At 38.9% G+C, this 14,970-nt stretch overlaps 1 protein-coding gene across 1 annotated transcript; it reads right to left on the reverse strand.

The window, feature by feature from the left end:
* Positions 1-7,874: 7,874 nt before the first annotated feature.
* LOC131429154 (uncharacterized) lies at positions 7,875-9,026 on the reverse strand. Its single transcript, XM_058593201.1, has one exon. It carries the CDS (start codon positions 9,024-9,026, stop codon positions 7,875-7,877), a length of 1,152 nt encoding a protein of 383 aa, XP_058449184.1.
* Positions 9,027-14,970: the final 5,944 nt, after the last annotated feature.

A 14,970-nucleotide genomic window follows, 5' to 3' on the forward strand; every position in this document is an offset into this window, starting at 1 on the left:
GTACCTTTAGTACTATTTCTATCTTCCTGTTGTGGAATCGAGAAAACGTCATTTATATTGAGCACAGGATGCAACGTGACGAAGCACCAACAAAAACAAACTAACCTCAATAAATTACTACTCTGTTCCAGAAGGGCAAAGACCACATTAATCATATCAACCACCTGAAACGAACTTCTTGACAATTTAATAGAAACATCGCAAAGCTCACATACACACACACGCACACGCACTCAACGAGGAACGTACTTCAGTAACGAGTAGACCGCGTCGATTGGGATAACGAACGAAATGAAGAAGAATGGATCGAAGCAGAGAATCACTCTGCAACGCAATGTTACACAAATCGAATAAAACCTGATTGATCTTTGATTCGGTTTTCTTTATGTTGGATCGGATCCAATCGAAGACCGATTAGGATTGATTTCGATGCGCTCGTTCTGTTTCTTTGTGCTTGTTTTGTTTTCTGGAAATTTAGATGCAACTTTGCTTAGTTTATTATTCTATTTATTAACCCAAATCAATCATCGGTTCAATAGGACGGTTTGATTTGAGTACATCGAAAAGAAAAGTTCGACCGACTAACGAATCCAGAAATCAATACCACGTCCCCTGTTGGGGCTGTTATCATAGAATCTCAACAACATTATCCCTATGTCAAACGCAAATCAGCACCCCACCCGGAAAGCAACAATCACCCGGTGTCCCGGAAAGGGATTGGCAGAAGTTAATTACGGCACAGCACAGTTAAACACAAATTACGCCTGTTCCCGAACGAACGAAACTTGCCATCTTCGGTGGCCGGATCGGAAACCGTCAAGTGATTTTATTGTTTGCTCTAATCTGTTTAATTCCTTAACTCTCCCTCCCCCACCCGTGTACCGTTTGGTCTATGTTCGTGTTGCAATTTGTGTAACTGAACCGATAACATCATCAAAACCCGTCCAATCAGGATAATTCCCAGCGCCAGCAGGAGATCTTGTCAGGGCTGAGTGAAAGAGGGAAAACCAATGTAACTATTTCGTATCACAGCCCCTCGTCAACGTTGCACATTGTTCGGTAGTATTTCATCCCCGCATGGATTCAGATAATAATGATGTTTTTATTAGTTTGTCGGGTGGTTGCGGATTTCTCGGGAAATGTTTAGTGAAGATATTCAATTGATGATGAAAGTTTTAGTCTTTCAGGAAAAGAAGTGATTCCTGAACACCGTTCCTGAAGATATTTTTACGGATTTATTTAAACTAATGAAGCAGAGTATCACTGATTTTCTACAAACCCTGAATGATGTTAAGGGATTATACTAGATCATCGACGTAAGAAATCAACTTTATCGCAGTATTTCTAGGATGAAATAATATTTTTGAACTGTCAAAATAAAGGGTTCTTTTTGTGGCATTTTTTTGAATAATATAGTACCCTATGGTCTTGTACTGGTAATAATGAGAGAGCAAATCTTTCCTGTATTCTTCGGATTCCCTATACAAGAACCAATTATGGATTATGACAACTAATTTAATAACGTTTTCGTCAGAGTGTATCGCTTGCATGGAGACTAAGGGACAGATGGATGTCATCTACACTGATCTGAATGCTGCTTTTGACAAAAGATACTGTTGTGCAAATTATTGGTTTTCTGCTCAGCTTGTGTGCAGGTTAAACTCGTATCTTTCTGGTGGGATTTTACGAGTGAAATTCGATAATAGCACGTCATCGCAATTTTCAATTAGTACGTCAGTTCCATAAGGCAGTAATTTGGGACCATTGCTATTCATACTGTTTGTTCAACGATTGGCGTTACGGCAATTGAGATTCATTTCTAAAATTGCTAAGGATTTCAAAGACCCACCGCCTTCAAACTTCGTACTGTTCACTGGTTCGGCCAACCCTTAAGACCACGTTAGTTGTTTGGTTTGCTTATCAAACTTCGTGGTGCATGAAAATTGAACGTGTTCAAAAACGCTTAGTTCGTTTGGCACTGCGATATCTGCCGTGGTGAGATCCAGCTAATCTGCTAATTGTAAACTAATTGGAATCGATACTTGGCAACGTCACCAACGAATTCACCAAACTTGTTCAACGGAGAGACCTGAGTTAAACAGACTCGTGCGTAAGGGAATGGAAGATTTTCAATATTAAGTTCAATGAACAATAAAACACTTATTATGAAAAAGTGTAAATAACAGTTCGGCTGAAAAGTTCGTATCGTTTGATAGAAACACACATTTTTTTGCCAAAATTCGTTTTTATTCTTCAACATAATTGCCATCAGAGGCGATACAGCGATTATAGCGATCTTCCAACTTTTTGATACCATTTTTGTAGTACGATTTGTCCTTTGCCTCAAAATAGGCCTCAGTTTCAGCGATTACCTCTTCATTGCTTCTAAATTTTTTACCAGCGAGCATTCTCTTGAGGTCTGAGAACAAGAAAAAGTCACTGGGGGCCAAATCTGGAGAATACGGTGGATGAGGGAGCAATTCGAAGCCCAATTCGTTCAATTTCAGCATGGTTTTCATCGACTTGTGACACGGTGCATTGTCTTGATGAAACAAAACTTTTTTCGTCTTCAAATGAGGCCGTTTTTTTGAAATTTCGTCCTTCAAACGCTATATAATAGTCACTGTTGATGGTTTTTCCCTTTTCAAGGTAGTCGATGAAAATTATACCATGCGAATCCCAAAATACAGACGCCATATCCTTACCGGCCGATTGTTGAGTCTTTCCACGCTTTGGGTTCGGTTCATCGCGTGCAGTCCACTCAGCTGACTGTCGATTGGACTCCGGAGTGAAGTGATGGAGCCATGTTTCGTCCATTGTTATATATCGACGAAAAAAATCGGTTTTATTTCGATATAATAGCTCCAAACACTGCTCAGGATCATCAATTCGTTGTTGTTTTTGATCGATTGTGAGCTCACGCGGCACCCATTTTGCACAAAGCTTTCTCATATCCAAATATTCGTGAATAATATGTCCAACACGTTCCTTTGATATCTTTAGGGTGTCAGCTATCTCGATCAACTTCACTTTACGATCATTGAAAATAATTTTGTGGATTTTTTTCACGTTTTCATCGGTAACAGCCTCTTTTGGACGTCCACTGCGTTCATCGTCTTCGGTGCTCATATGACCAGTACGAAATTTTGCAAACCACTTACGAATTGTTGCTTCGCCCGGTGCAGAGTCTGGATAACACTCATCAAGCCATTTTTTGGTATCGGCGGCACTTTTTTTCATCAAAAAGTAGTGTTTCATCCACACACGAAATTCCTTTTTTTCCATTTTTTTTCACAATAACAAAAGTAGCTTCACTCAAAATGCAATATCTCACAAACTAATAATCAGACAGCTGTCAAATTTATACACGTATCTTTTGAAGGTTGGTACTAACTGAAAATGGAATAGATTTAATTCTAGTGGCGCCCTCTCATAGAAACGATGCGAACTTTTCAGCCGATCTGTTAACTTCACAATTCATACTTCGTTCTCAGAATTTGTTTTAAGGGGCTGTCCATAAAAGACGTCACGCTTTTTTTTGACGATTTTTGACTCCCCATCCCCCCTTTGTCACAAATTTTCACAGAAGCAAAGACCCCCCACCCCCCCTTTGTCACATGTCACGAATTCAAAATAAATAAAATTCATCTCAATAAATTCTCAATATGTATGACAAACCATACAAATATAAGGGAAACATCGATTTATTACATACTGTCATTAGATTAAAAAATATCCCTAAAACTACAAAATCATCGGAATTATTTTATTAATATCAATTATAAAAATTAACAAAAGTATTTGGTTGGAATTGATGAAACATTTAAATAATCTGTTTTATTCCTCCTAGGAGTACACAGATATATTATTGTTTTAGGTAAAGAATAAAATTTCCTTGGTGTAGCATACAGGGCTGAGAAAATAAAGACCAAAACCTCATCAAAACGAGATCACTGCCGGAGAGATTTTTCATGATCAGTTGATCAGTGATGTTAAATCACATCGATCAATATCGGTACTGATCTTCCGTCACAAAATGGGTAGTGATTTTGAGCTAAAATGATTCTTGATTTATGTAAGTTCAATCATTGGATGATTCAATAAGCTTTGATGTTGGTGGAGGAAAATCACATATGATCAAGATAAGACATGACATGATCTACGTCTGAAATCGTTGATCTCCCGCCCTTTTTGAAATGAAGTACAATTGAATAAACTGCATCAGAATCAGATAAGAGAAATTCTTATGATATACTATTATCAATGCTAGAAAATCAAATTACTGAAAAAATTGTCAGTGCATAACTTTAGTTAAACTGTTTAAAAGCATCTTTTTCTTTTTTACTCATATTAGGCAAAATTTATTAATTTCGCTAATTTACTCGCTCCTCCGTGCTGATCACAACAGAAATGATTTCCTGCATCATTCATTTCCGAATTTACAAGAAGAAGCTTTTACATCAACAAATACACGTTTTCCTATAGAATGTAAACGTTTATTGTGGAGATTTTTTTCAGGAAATAGGGTAAAGCAGTAATATAATTAGGTATTTCAAAAAAGCGCTCATTGAAAATATAGGACGTCACATTCCAAACCCCCCCCCCCCCCCCTTCCCCCTGTCACAAAAGGTCACGTTTTTTGAAACACCCCCCTCCCCCTTGCGGCGTGACGTCTTTTATGGACAGCCCCATTACAGTGTCAATAAAGAGTTTTCGAAAATAAGCTATTCACATACATTTGTGTTGCACGCATGTGTTTGTGATGGTTTTTTATGCTCAGATCACAGCATGCTGTTCGTTTGGCTGTCAGCTTTCGTATGTTTACTTGTTTGTGCGGTTGAAATTCTGCGTTTTCAAAATGTCGCGTATTGAAAAGGAAGTGAAAATTAAGGTTCTGGACACATGGCTAAGTGAGAAGGGTATTACTATGCGAAAATTGGCGAAGCAGTTTGGAATTCATCATGCCAGTGTTAAAACCATTATTAATGAGTTTGGGGAACACTTTTCTTTGGATGAGCTAACAGGAAGAAAACCCGGTTCTTCCAACCCGAAACTGGACCAGAAAGTGGTATCTCTAATCATGAAGAACAAATCAATGTCAATACGTGATTTTGCCAAAAAAGCAGGAACGAGTGTCGGAATGATCCAGCGTATCAAGAGGCGAAATCACCGGAAGACCTACAAGAAGCAGAAAATCACGAAACAAAGTGTAGAACAGTAGAAGCGAGCAACAACAAGAGCCCGAAAATTGTTTTCGCGTGTTTTGCAGTGTCCGGATGAATGCGTTTAGATGGACGATGAGACTTATGTGAAGCAGGACTCAAAAACCCATCCAGGTCCACAAATAATCGTCGTTTTGGAGGATGTGAGCGATACGGACAGGTCGATTCAAGTGGAGGAACTCGGTCTAAAGGTACTGGTATGGCAAGCAATATGTTCCTGTGGTTTGAAGTCAACCATTGTTAGAACCGGAACTATAAATGCAGAAATCTATCGCTCTGAGTGTCTCCAGAAGAGATTGCTGCCTTTATATAAGAAGCATAGTACTCCTCCAATGTTTTGAGCGGATTTAGCGTCGGCTCACTATGCCAAAACCTAAATAAATAAATTTCGTATAGAAAAATATCAATCGTATCGGTATAAATTCCGTTGAGAAAAATATCAATCCACCAAATTGCCCTCAGCTTCGACCCACCGAACGTTACTGGGCAATCGTGAAGAGGGTCTTCAAGAAGACTGGTAAGGCAGCTGGGAACATGCAGGAGTTCAAAAAAATTTGGACTCGAGCGTCCAAAATATGTGATGCAACACTTGTCCGGAACTTGATGAAGAGCGTTCGATCAAAAGTTCGAAAATTCGTAAAGGAATAGTTTAAATTTTATCCGGTTTTCATTATGCTCAAGTTTAACCTCGTACAATAAAGGATTAATTTTGAGTTTTAATGAAATATCGTTTTTCATAATAATTTGAAAAAAAAATTGTGAATAGCTTATTTTCGGTACTGTTCATAGTTTCTTAAAATTTTCTAGAACATTTAGGCGAGATAAGTGGAAAAGTATTAATTTCATGAGTTTTTTTCACGAGCGATGGGCAAAAACAGGCACAAATCCCTTATTTGTTTATTTGTTTATTTTATTGTTAGTTCATCTGACAATGTATGTCTTAATGAATAAAAAATTTTAATGTAAAAGTAAAACTTAAAGTACATTATTACGGTAGACAACACGAAAACGATCAAGTAATCTAAGATAAAAACATTAGAAGACACGTTGAAATTAAAATATTCGGCAATTTCATTGAATTGTAGGCAAACGGATCTGAATGGTTCATTTTGACCATATAGTGTGTTACGAGTTTCCAATAGCAGAAAAGGTCGTTGTCGAAGAGGCCTCTCAGGAGTATACAAATTTAGTCGCTCGAGTAAAGCAGGGCAGTCTACACTACCCAAAAGCAGTTTCGCAGCAAATGATGCTTGAGCATATGCTCTTCTCAATTCCAAAGGTTCAAGATTTAGTAAACGGCAACGGTCCTCGTATGACGGTAGCTGCGTTGGATCAGACCAAGGTAAAAACCGCAATGCGTATCTCACGAATTTTCGTTGAATTGCCTCGATCCTGGTAATCCAATTAGAGTGGAACGGGCACCATACAATCGCATTAGTTTCGAGCAATAACCGAACCAGCGAGCAATAAAGGGATCTCAAACATAACGGATCACGGAACTCGGACGAAATCTTAAAGATGAAGCCCAGTTGTCGGTTTGCTTTACGAATGATGCTGTCATAGTGTAGTTTGAAAGTAACTTCACGATCCAGAATCACGCCAAGATCTTTAATGTGCTCTGTTCGGGCGAGGGAGCGTCCTAAGATTTTGTAATCGAAAGCAACTGGAGCTTTTTTACGGTGGAAGGAAATAATCCTGCATTTTTCGACGCTTAACTCCAAAAGGTTGTTAGAGCACCAATTTTGGAATACATTCAGCATTTTTTGTAATTCGATGCAGTCCGAAAGGCACTTGATGATTTGAAAAATTTTTGTATCGTCTGCGTAAAATAATCGACAATCCAGTGGCAAAAGCAGAGACACATCGTTTTTGTAGATCGAGAACAGCAGCGGGCCGAGTATGCTACCTTGTGGAACTCCAGAAAGGTTCGAAAATTCATCCGACATAACTGAGCCAATTAAAACTCGCACACACCGTTGCGATAAATAGGATCTGAACCAACAAACTGCGCGAGTAGAAACGCCAAGTAACTCCAATTTCTTTAGAAGGATTCCATGATCTACCCGGTCGAATGCCGCCTTAAGATCGATGTAAGCCGCATCAATCTGCAACCCGCAGTCCAAATTCCGTAAACAGTTTGAAGTGAACTGCATGAGATTTGTCGAAACCGACCGTTTTGGAAAGAAGCCATGTTGTTGAGAATCTATATAATTTTTGCAACAGGAAAACAAAATGTCGTTCACGATGATTTCAAACAGCTTGGAGCAAGCACACAATGATGTTATTCCTCGATAGTTAGCAACATTACGCTTGTCGTTTTTTTTGTGGACCGGAAACATATGGGATGACTTCCAACGCAGGGGAAATTCACTTCGCTGAACCGAGAGATTAAATAGTATTGCTAACGGACGGATTAGAGCTTCAGAACAACGTTTTAGCACACAAGATGGGATTCCATCCGGACCGACAGCAAACGATAACTTTAGTCGAAGTAAGGCAGCTGTAACCATGTCATCTGTGATGTGAGGTATGTCGAAATTAAACACGTCACGTGGCATACCGACTGTGGATTCTTCTATCTGTCTCGATGTGGCGCAATGATCGTGGAAAACATGTTTGAAGTGTTGCGCAAACAAAATGCATTTCTCATTATCATTGCTGGCTGTTTCCTGTTCTAAGAACATAGAGCGCGGTAAGCCGGTTTCGTTTCGTTTCCGAGTTAACAAACGACCAAACACGTTTTGGATTTCGGCGAAGGTTCTCCTCGGTTCGTCTTACATATCGAGTATAGAGAAAGCGATTGTAGTGGCGGTACCTATTACTGTGAAAATTTAGCTGGCGTTTGAAGTAAGCAGAACGGGAGTTGTAGTATTTTCGAAGGGCAGCAGATCGAGCACGCTTGAATGGATGTAACCGACTATTAGACCAAGGTGGCTTCTGTGTAGGTCGTTTAGGGGGAACAGCACAGGAAATAGCGAACTCAACTGCTTCGCTGAAATACTCTACAGCATCGTTGATATCGGAAATTGCATCAAGAGCGCGCCAATTTGTGTGAGAGAGTAAATCGTTCAAAACGTTGTAATCTGCTCGTCGAAAATCTGGGTAATGCAGTACAGCAGACTCTTCATAGACGACTGGTGTCAGTATTCTGAGAGAAACTTCAATGGCGGGATGATCAGCGTCGAGGTCCGTAATAGGTTCAATCGGCGATGAAACGGTGGTGATTGGTGTGGCGATATCGTTGGCGAGAACAAGATCCAACAGGCGAGCATTTCGATTCAGCAGATCGTTGATTTGGTTGAACCCGTTTAGATTAAACCCGTCAAAAAGAGCGCTGCTGGCGGTTGACATATGCGAGTGCAATAGGCCAATGTACGGTAAGCCTTTCTCTGAGAAACGCCACTGAATACCGGATTGGTTGTAGTCGCCAAAAAGAAGTGCAGGAGTGTGAGGATCGAAACGTGATGAAATCGAGCTCAATGAGTCTACATGTGCACATATGCCCATAAAATCATTTTTCCGATCTGGGGGCAGGTAAATCACACCAATACTGACAGCAACTTGTGGCAGCTTAACGACAATCCAAAGCTGTTCAATGGTGTCAGAGATCGGTGAGGGATCGATGTAACAATCCAATTTTTTAGACACAGCTATCAAGACACCACCTCCGCGAGTTTTATGACTGTTAGCCGGGGACCGATCGGTACGAAAAACGGTATACAGATGTCCGAAAAGTTGAGTGGAGAAAATTTGATCGTCGAGCCAGGTCTCTGTCAGAACGATGACGTCATGTACTGCTTCCATTACAGACAAAAAGAATCCATCTATTTTAGTCCGTAATCCACGCACGTTTTGGTAATAGATGCTGATGCACTCAGACGATGAAGTAGAGCAGGGTGGATGGCTAAAATGAATTTGAGTATCAGGAACAGCAGGATTAGAACAAACAAAATACTCGCCTGGAGTAACAAGTCGAAAGTCCCCACTACCATCACCAACCACAGGACCGGGACGATGACGATGTTGGATGTCAGCGGAGAGCACGACTGGGTCGGGTGGTAGGGGGACTTCCTCAATGCTTGTTACAGGGTGTCCCGGAGCGTGTGATGAGAATGGGTTGACTAAAACTTCTCTGAATTGGTGACTAAAGGGATGCTAGGTGTAACTCGTTCAGAAGCACGCATTCTTCGTTGATCGACGAATTCGCGGAACAAAATTCCACTTGGCCAGGTAGATGCATCCAGTGATTTTTCTTTTAACGCAGGGTCAAGTCCAATTTTGAACGAGATGAATGACATTTTAGAGACATCTGCTTCTTTCGGAACCAGCCGTACCACATCAACAGCATCGGACACATCCAGACAACGAGAGATGATTTTTTGTATATCATCGGGAGTAACCAAAGGCTGGAATCCCGATAAGTAAATCCAAAATTTCTGTGGCGCGGGTGGAGTAACGATGAACGGAACAGATAAATCACTCAAGTCGATAGACTTAGTTCCACGATCTGCGGTCACTTGCACAGGGCGACCGTTGTTTCCACAACGCCGCTTCACTCCTAATTTTGGCCAATTATTACCGATAGAGGGATCAGAAGTCGAACGCTCAGACACTAAATGTTCGACTTGTTTGCTTAGCGATTGGACCAGATCAAATAGTTGACGAACCTGAACAGATGATCATCCAAAGTGTCTTTAATGTAAACAGAAACGCTGCGACCATTCAACTCAACTCTGCATTTTGAGCAAACAAAAATCGCTTTATTCTAAGTGAACAAATCCCTGTTCGAGCGATTGTTAAAACCGCAGCACTGTTGACTAATATGGAAGAAATCATCACAAAAGCCACAACGCACCGGCTCCAGATCGTTGATTAGCAAGTGACACTCTCCGCACATTTTTTTTTTCCATTTTTGCTTTGCACGGGTTTATTAGTGATAAAGTGCGGGAGCAAGCTGAGCAATAGGGCACCAAAGAAAAACAAGGAGTGCAGTGTAAGATGTCGCGATACAAAGAAATTAGCCTTCACTATATTCACTCGTAGGACACCAACCGAATTCAAATCCAGTCGAAAGCCGATCTTAATTAATTAGAGTCTCAAAACAGCTAACAAAAATAACGAAAAAAATTGATTTTGCAGCCGAAAAAACGGTTAAAAATTCTCTAACAAAAGCGCGTCAGACTCACGAACAGTGTTGCGAGAAAACTTATACTTGTCTGATAAATTCTTCTAGAACTTGCTAATTTGTGGCATATAAACTTAATTAGGCAGTACTGGTCCCCTCTTTTCCTGTTTCGAAAGCACCGAAAGTAGTGAAAAAAAAATCCATGAATTGAACTCACTTCGATTTCTCAGCAATGCTTGACCCGATTTTCACAATTCTTAATTTGAGTTAAAGCTTATATTGTCTCAAAAGCTACTGTGAAATTTCATCCAGATCCGACTTCCGGTTCCGCAATGACAGGGCAATGAGTGTCAAAGTTTTCAAATCTCTATATAGAATGACAATATGTACAACACCGGTACGTGCTGGTACGGGGCAAGAAGAGAACACAAAACGAACGATGCTTTCTTTGTTTTTTTTTCGTACACGCTATAAAGAAAACGAAACGGTTACGGATGTCTGTTGCTGGTGTGTGTTATTGGTAAAAGAAGGTGCTGCGATTGATAATTTTTTTCGCTATTTGATAATAAGTGCGACCGAAAGAATAAAAGTATGTCAATGAATTGAAATTTATTTGAAAAAATAAACATAGATCGGAACTTAAAGCATCGCGATGTAAACGCAATTTTCAGGAATAAGTTATTAAGAAATCAAATCTGGAAATTACTCCACACTTTCGGGTTGTGAAATTTTGAAAATGCACCCAGGTGAGCATAGTAAATAAATACGTAGTCCTACGTCAAAACACTGAGATTTGTCGGTTTCACATATATTATAAAATATCTCGAACCGGAAATGTTAGCCATATGGCTTCCAAATGTTATTAATATTGCTGACTTTCAACTAAGCCTAAGTTTACCGAAATTCGTTGAGTCATCTTCGAGAAATTTCAGCAAATGAAAAATGTGTGGTTAGTCGGTTACGCCACTTACCTTCAGAACCGGAAGTGACAACTATTTGATTTTCAAGTTTCATTCAAAATTCAGTAGTACAGGGTCCGGCACTCGAAGTGTACCCATCTTCAGACCTTCGAGCCTGGCGTCAAGGTAAATGCGACATATTATCGGGAAAGTATTCTGGAGGTTGCTTTGAAGCCGTGGGCAGACAAACATTTCGGTGGCAGACCATGGACGTTTCAGCAGGACTCGGTACCGTCTCACAAAGCTCGAGTGAACCAAGAATGGCTGAAAAACAACGTTCCGAACTTCATCACGTCCACACAATGGCTCTCGAATTCACCAGATGCGAATCCAATGGATTATTCTCTTTGGGCCATTTTGGAGAGCAAAGTCCGAACTGAAAGATACACCAGTCTCGAGGCGCTGAAAAAAGTTATTGTCCGCGAGTGGGCCAAAATACACCTGCAAGTCACATTCGGGCAGCTTGCGATTCGTTTTTTGACCGTCTCAAGGCCATAGTCAAGGCAAAAGGTGGTCATATCGAGCAAAAGTGAATTGATTCTGAATTTTGTATTATTTTTACACATTTTGTACTTTGAATTAAGTAAAAGTAATTTGCCAAACTGAATTTATGGCCTTTTTAATTGGTTACACTTCGAGTGCCGGACCCTGTAGCTTTCAAATGAGCCTAGGCGTATTAAGTTGTTTCTGATAAAATTGAGTTATGAAAAAAATGGCGGGTGGGTAATGTCAGAGACATAACTGGAGGACGTGAATACAAACCAAACGGACATGCATCTTTCACGCCTCCGAATAATAATAATAGTAAGTGATAATCGTTCATATTAGTTGACTGATTGTGTGAATTTTACAACTTCTATTGCTTCGCTTCTAGAATTCCAACGGAGCATCTATAATAAAGTATGACTGGAACTGAATTTGGAAAATGGGACTAGCTCCGAATTCAGTTGCGAAATTCAGGATTGGAATCCAAATCAAGAATTCAGTTCAATGATTTAGTTTTTGAATTGTGGAACTGAACTCATTTTCACAATGCAGGATCCAAATTTAATTCAATTCAATTCCAGCATGCTTAATGTAAATAAGGGTACACTAAGGTCTTTTTTTACACGGGAGTTACGCACCGTGTTAAAAAAATCCGCGTAAAAAGAACCGTGTGAATTGCGGAAACGGTGTAAAAAAAACGCGTGAAAAATTTTTCGTAATAATTCCAAAAACCGTAGATTTGTTTATTTGTTTGTTTTGTTTTTGATAAAATGAAACTGTTTTTTCACAATAAAAACGGAAATCCAAAAACCAGCCCGAAGTTACAAGAAAGTCTAGTCATAATTGATAAAACACATTGCATGACAAATTCAAATTAGAACACTCAGGAAACACGTTGTATGATAAGCAAATTAATCTAAATGGCTCATGCCTTCTGTTTAATGAATTCGGTTTTCAGTAGAACGATAAGACGTACAATTTAGAACGTTCGACTTAAGAAACACTGATAATACCACCCAAAAACACTTTCATTGCAAATAAAGTTTAAGAATAAGTTTTTTTCAATTCCGAAGGTGCGATGTGTAGTAAAAACTAACGATCTTAATAGTCATTTTCAACTACACTGAGTGGGAAGACATGGGTATTGGAAGAAAATCTATGTACGCAGCGACAGAATTAAAGGGGAAGAATTAATAGAGATGAATATGGATCAAATTAGAAAAGGTATAATATCAATGACGATGCTGACATCATACACCACAACTGAGCGGAAGAGACGTTGTCGTGTAATTTACAACAGGGACTGAAGATCTGAAGACTGATTTATTATTTTATGGAACGACAGTCAATGATCTCGTGAATTGTTGAGTGAATGATTTTAGTTAACTTTCAAACTTTAAATTAGATCTCATAACCTTTTTCTTACAAACAACCTGTTCATTATTTAAATTTTTTCTCAAAAAACAAATGATAGTGCTTTTAAAACTCTCAACAAAAACCGTGTAAAAACGTGATTAATCCACCTAGCAGTGAGATGATACCTTTTTTTTCAATCCGCATGTGTTGTTTACATGAATATTCTTCGGTGTTTCAGTTTTCATGACATTATTCTAATGTCCGTCGTTTTAAGTGGCAATTTGAGATTTAAACCACTCTTTACTCTGTAATGTCGAAACTGCAAATCGGATCGAATTTGAATCTAAAAGTGGGACAATCGATTAAACATTTCATGATATGTCGAAGTAAGTTCCACTTTAGAGCTTACGATAATTTGAGGTACTTCCAGAGCCGGTATTCAGGAACCAGCATAACCAAAACCGATTCGTATGGACATATGACGAATAAATTGCAATATTTTTGAGTCCAACTTTAAAGCTTTTCGGGATTGTCATCTTCTATATCGCTTTGAATTTTAAAAATTCATCATCCTGTAATTCCAGAATCGGAAGTCAGAATTGGATAAAATTAATTAATTTTATATTTGCCGATTTGGCTTTTTTTCAGCAAACGCTAAGCTTTGAGAAACGAATCGATGCTGGAACCGGAACTCGAAAATCGGTGTAGCCGAAGTCTGATAAATTCACCTGAATAGCTGTATAGTTTACATTTGTTTTAAAATGGTTGAAAATCCGTGTAGACATACGAATCGAAAACTGAATGCCCATAAAACTGAAATAAGTTTATTTGGTTATCGACTATCCAAATCTGCAAACCAGATAAACCTGATTAATATATGTGAAATAGACATTTTATACTAATCACTCTGTATCCCCTAAACCGGACGTTTTATCTGATTGATAAGCAAGATGTTTTGTAGAATCTTAAAACTTTTCATCTGAATCTTAGATGATTCTTAGATTTCATTTGAATCTTAGATCGGTTCAGCCATCTACGAGAAAAATGAGTTACACAGTTTTAATTTCGTTTCACATATCATCCTGTAGTTCCGGAACCAGAGGTCGGAACCAAACATAATTCAGGAACCTTGTTTAGGAGTATACGACTTTTCATATGAATCTGAGTTTGTAGATAACGATTGAGTCATCTCCAAAAAAAATGAGTGAAATTATTTGTCACACACGCATTTGCTGATCTCTACGAACTGATTCGAATGGTATATGGCTGTTATGTTCTTCCAGCATTTATTGTAAATAGTTTAAATCAATATAATTATGGAATTACTTTCAACTCGAAAATGCTGATATCATCTGGTTTATAAATGCCATATTCGAACGATTATGTTGCCAAAAACGAACCGTGCTAAAATCGGTCCGAGGCAAAATGTCATGAAGAAGGATTCTTTAAATAGTATTTTTGGTACTTAGAAACAAATGTATGTAACAGTATAAAAAATCGTGTTTTATGTTGCTCCCAAGCATTTCTTTGCCAGACAGCGCTCAAAACTTTTACTGCTGGAATAGGGGAAAAAGTCGTTTACACAAAAATTTCGATATCTCCGTTAAAAATGGACGGATTTTAACAATCTATGGCTTGTTAGATAGGTATTACCGTGCAGAATCTAAGTCTGAAAATATATTCTGTTTTCAAGGTCAATTGTGACAGATACTGTCAAAAAACTGAAAATTTTGACATAAAACTTCGTATAACTCAAAAAGTAAACATCCGGTCTCAAAACCATTCGATACCGTTCAGGGTGACGGGGAGACCTTTCATTTGC

Source organism: Malaya genurostris, chromosome 2, assembly GCF_030247185.1.
Source record: "Malaya genurostris strain Urasoe2022 chromosome 2, Malgen_1.1, whole genome shotgun sequence".
NCBI lineage: Eukaryota > Metazoa > Arthropoda > Insecta > Diptera > Culicidae > Malaya > Malaya genurostris.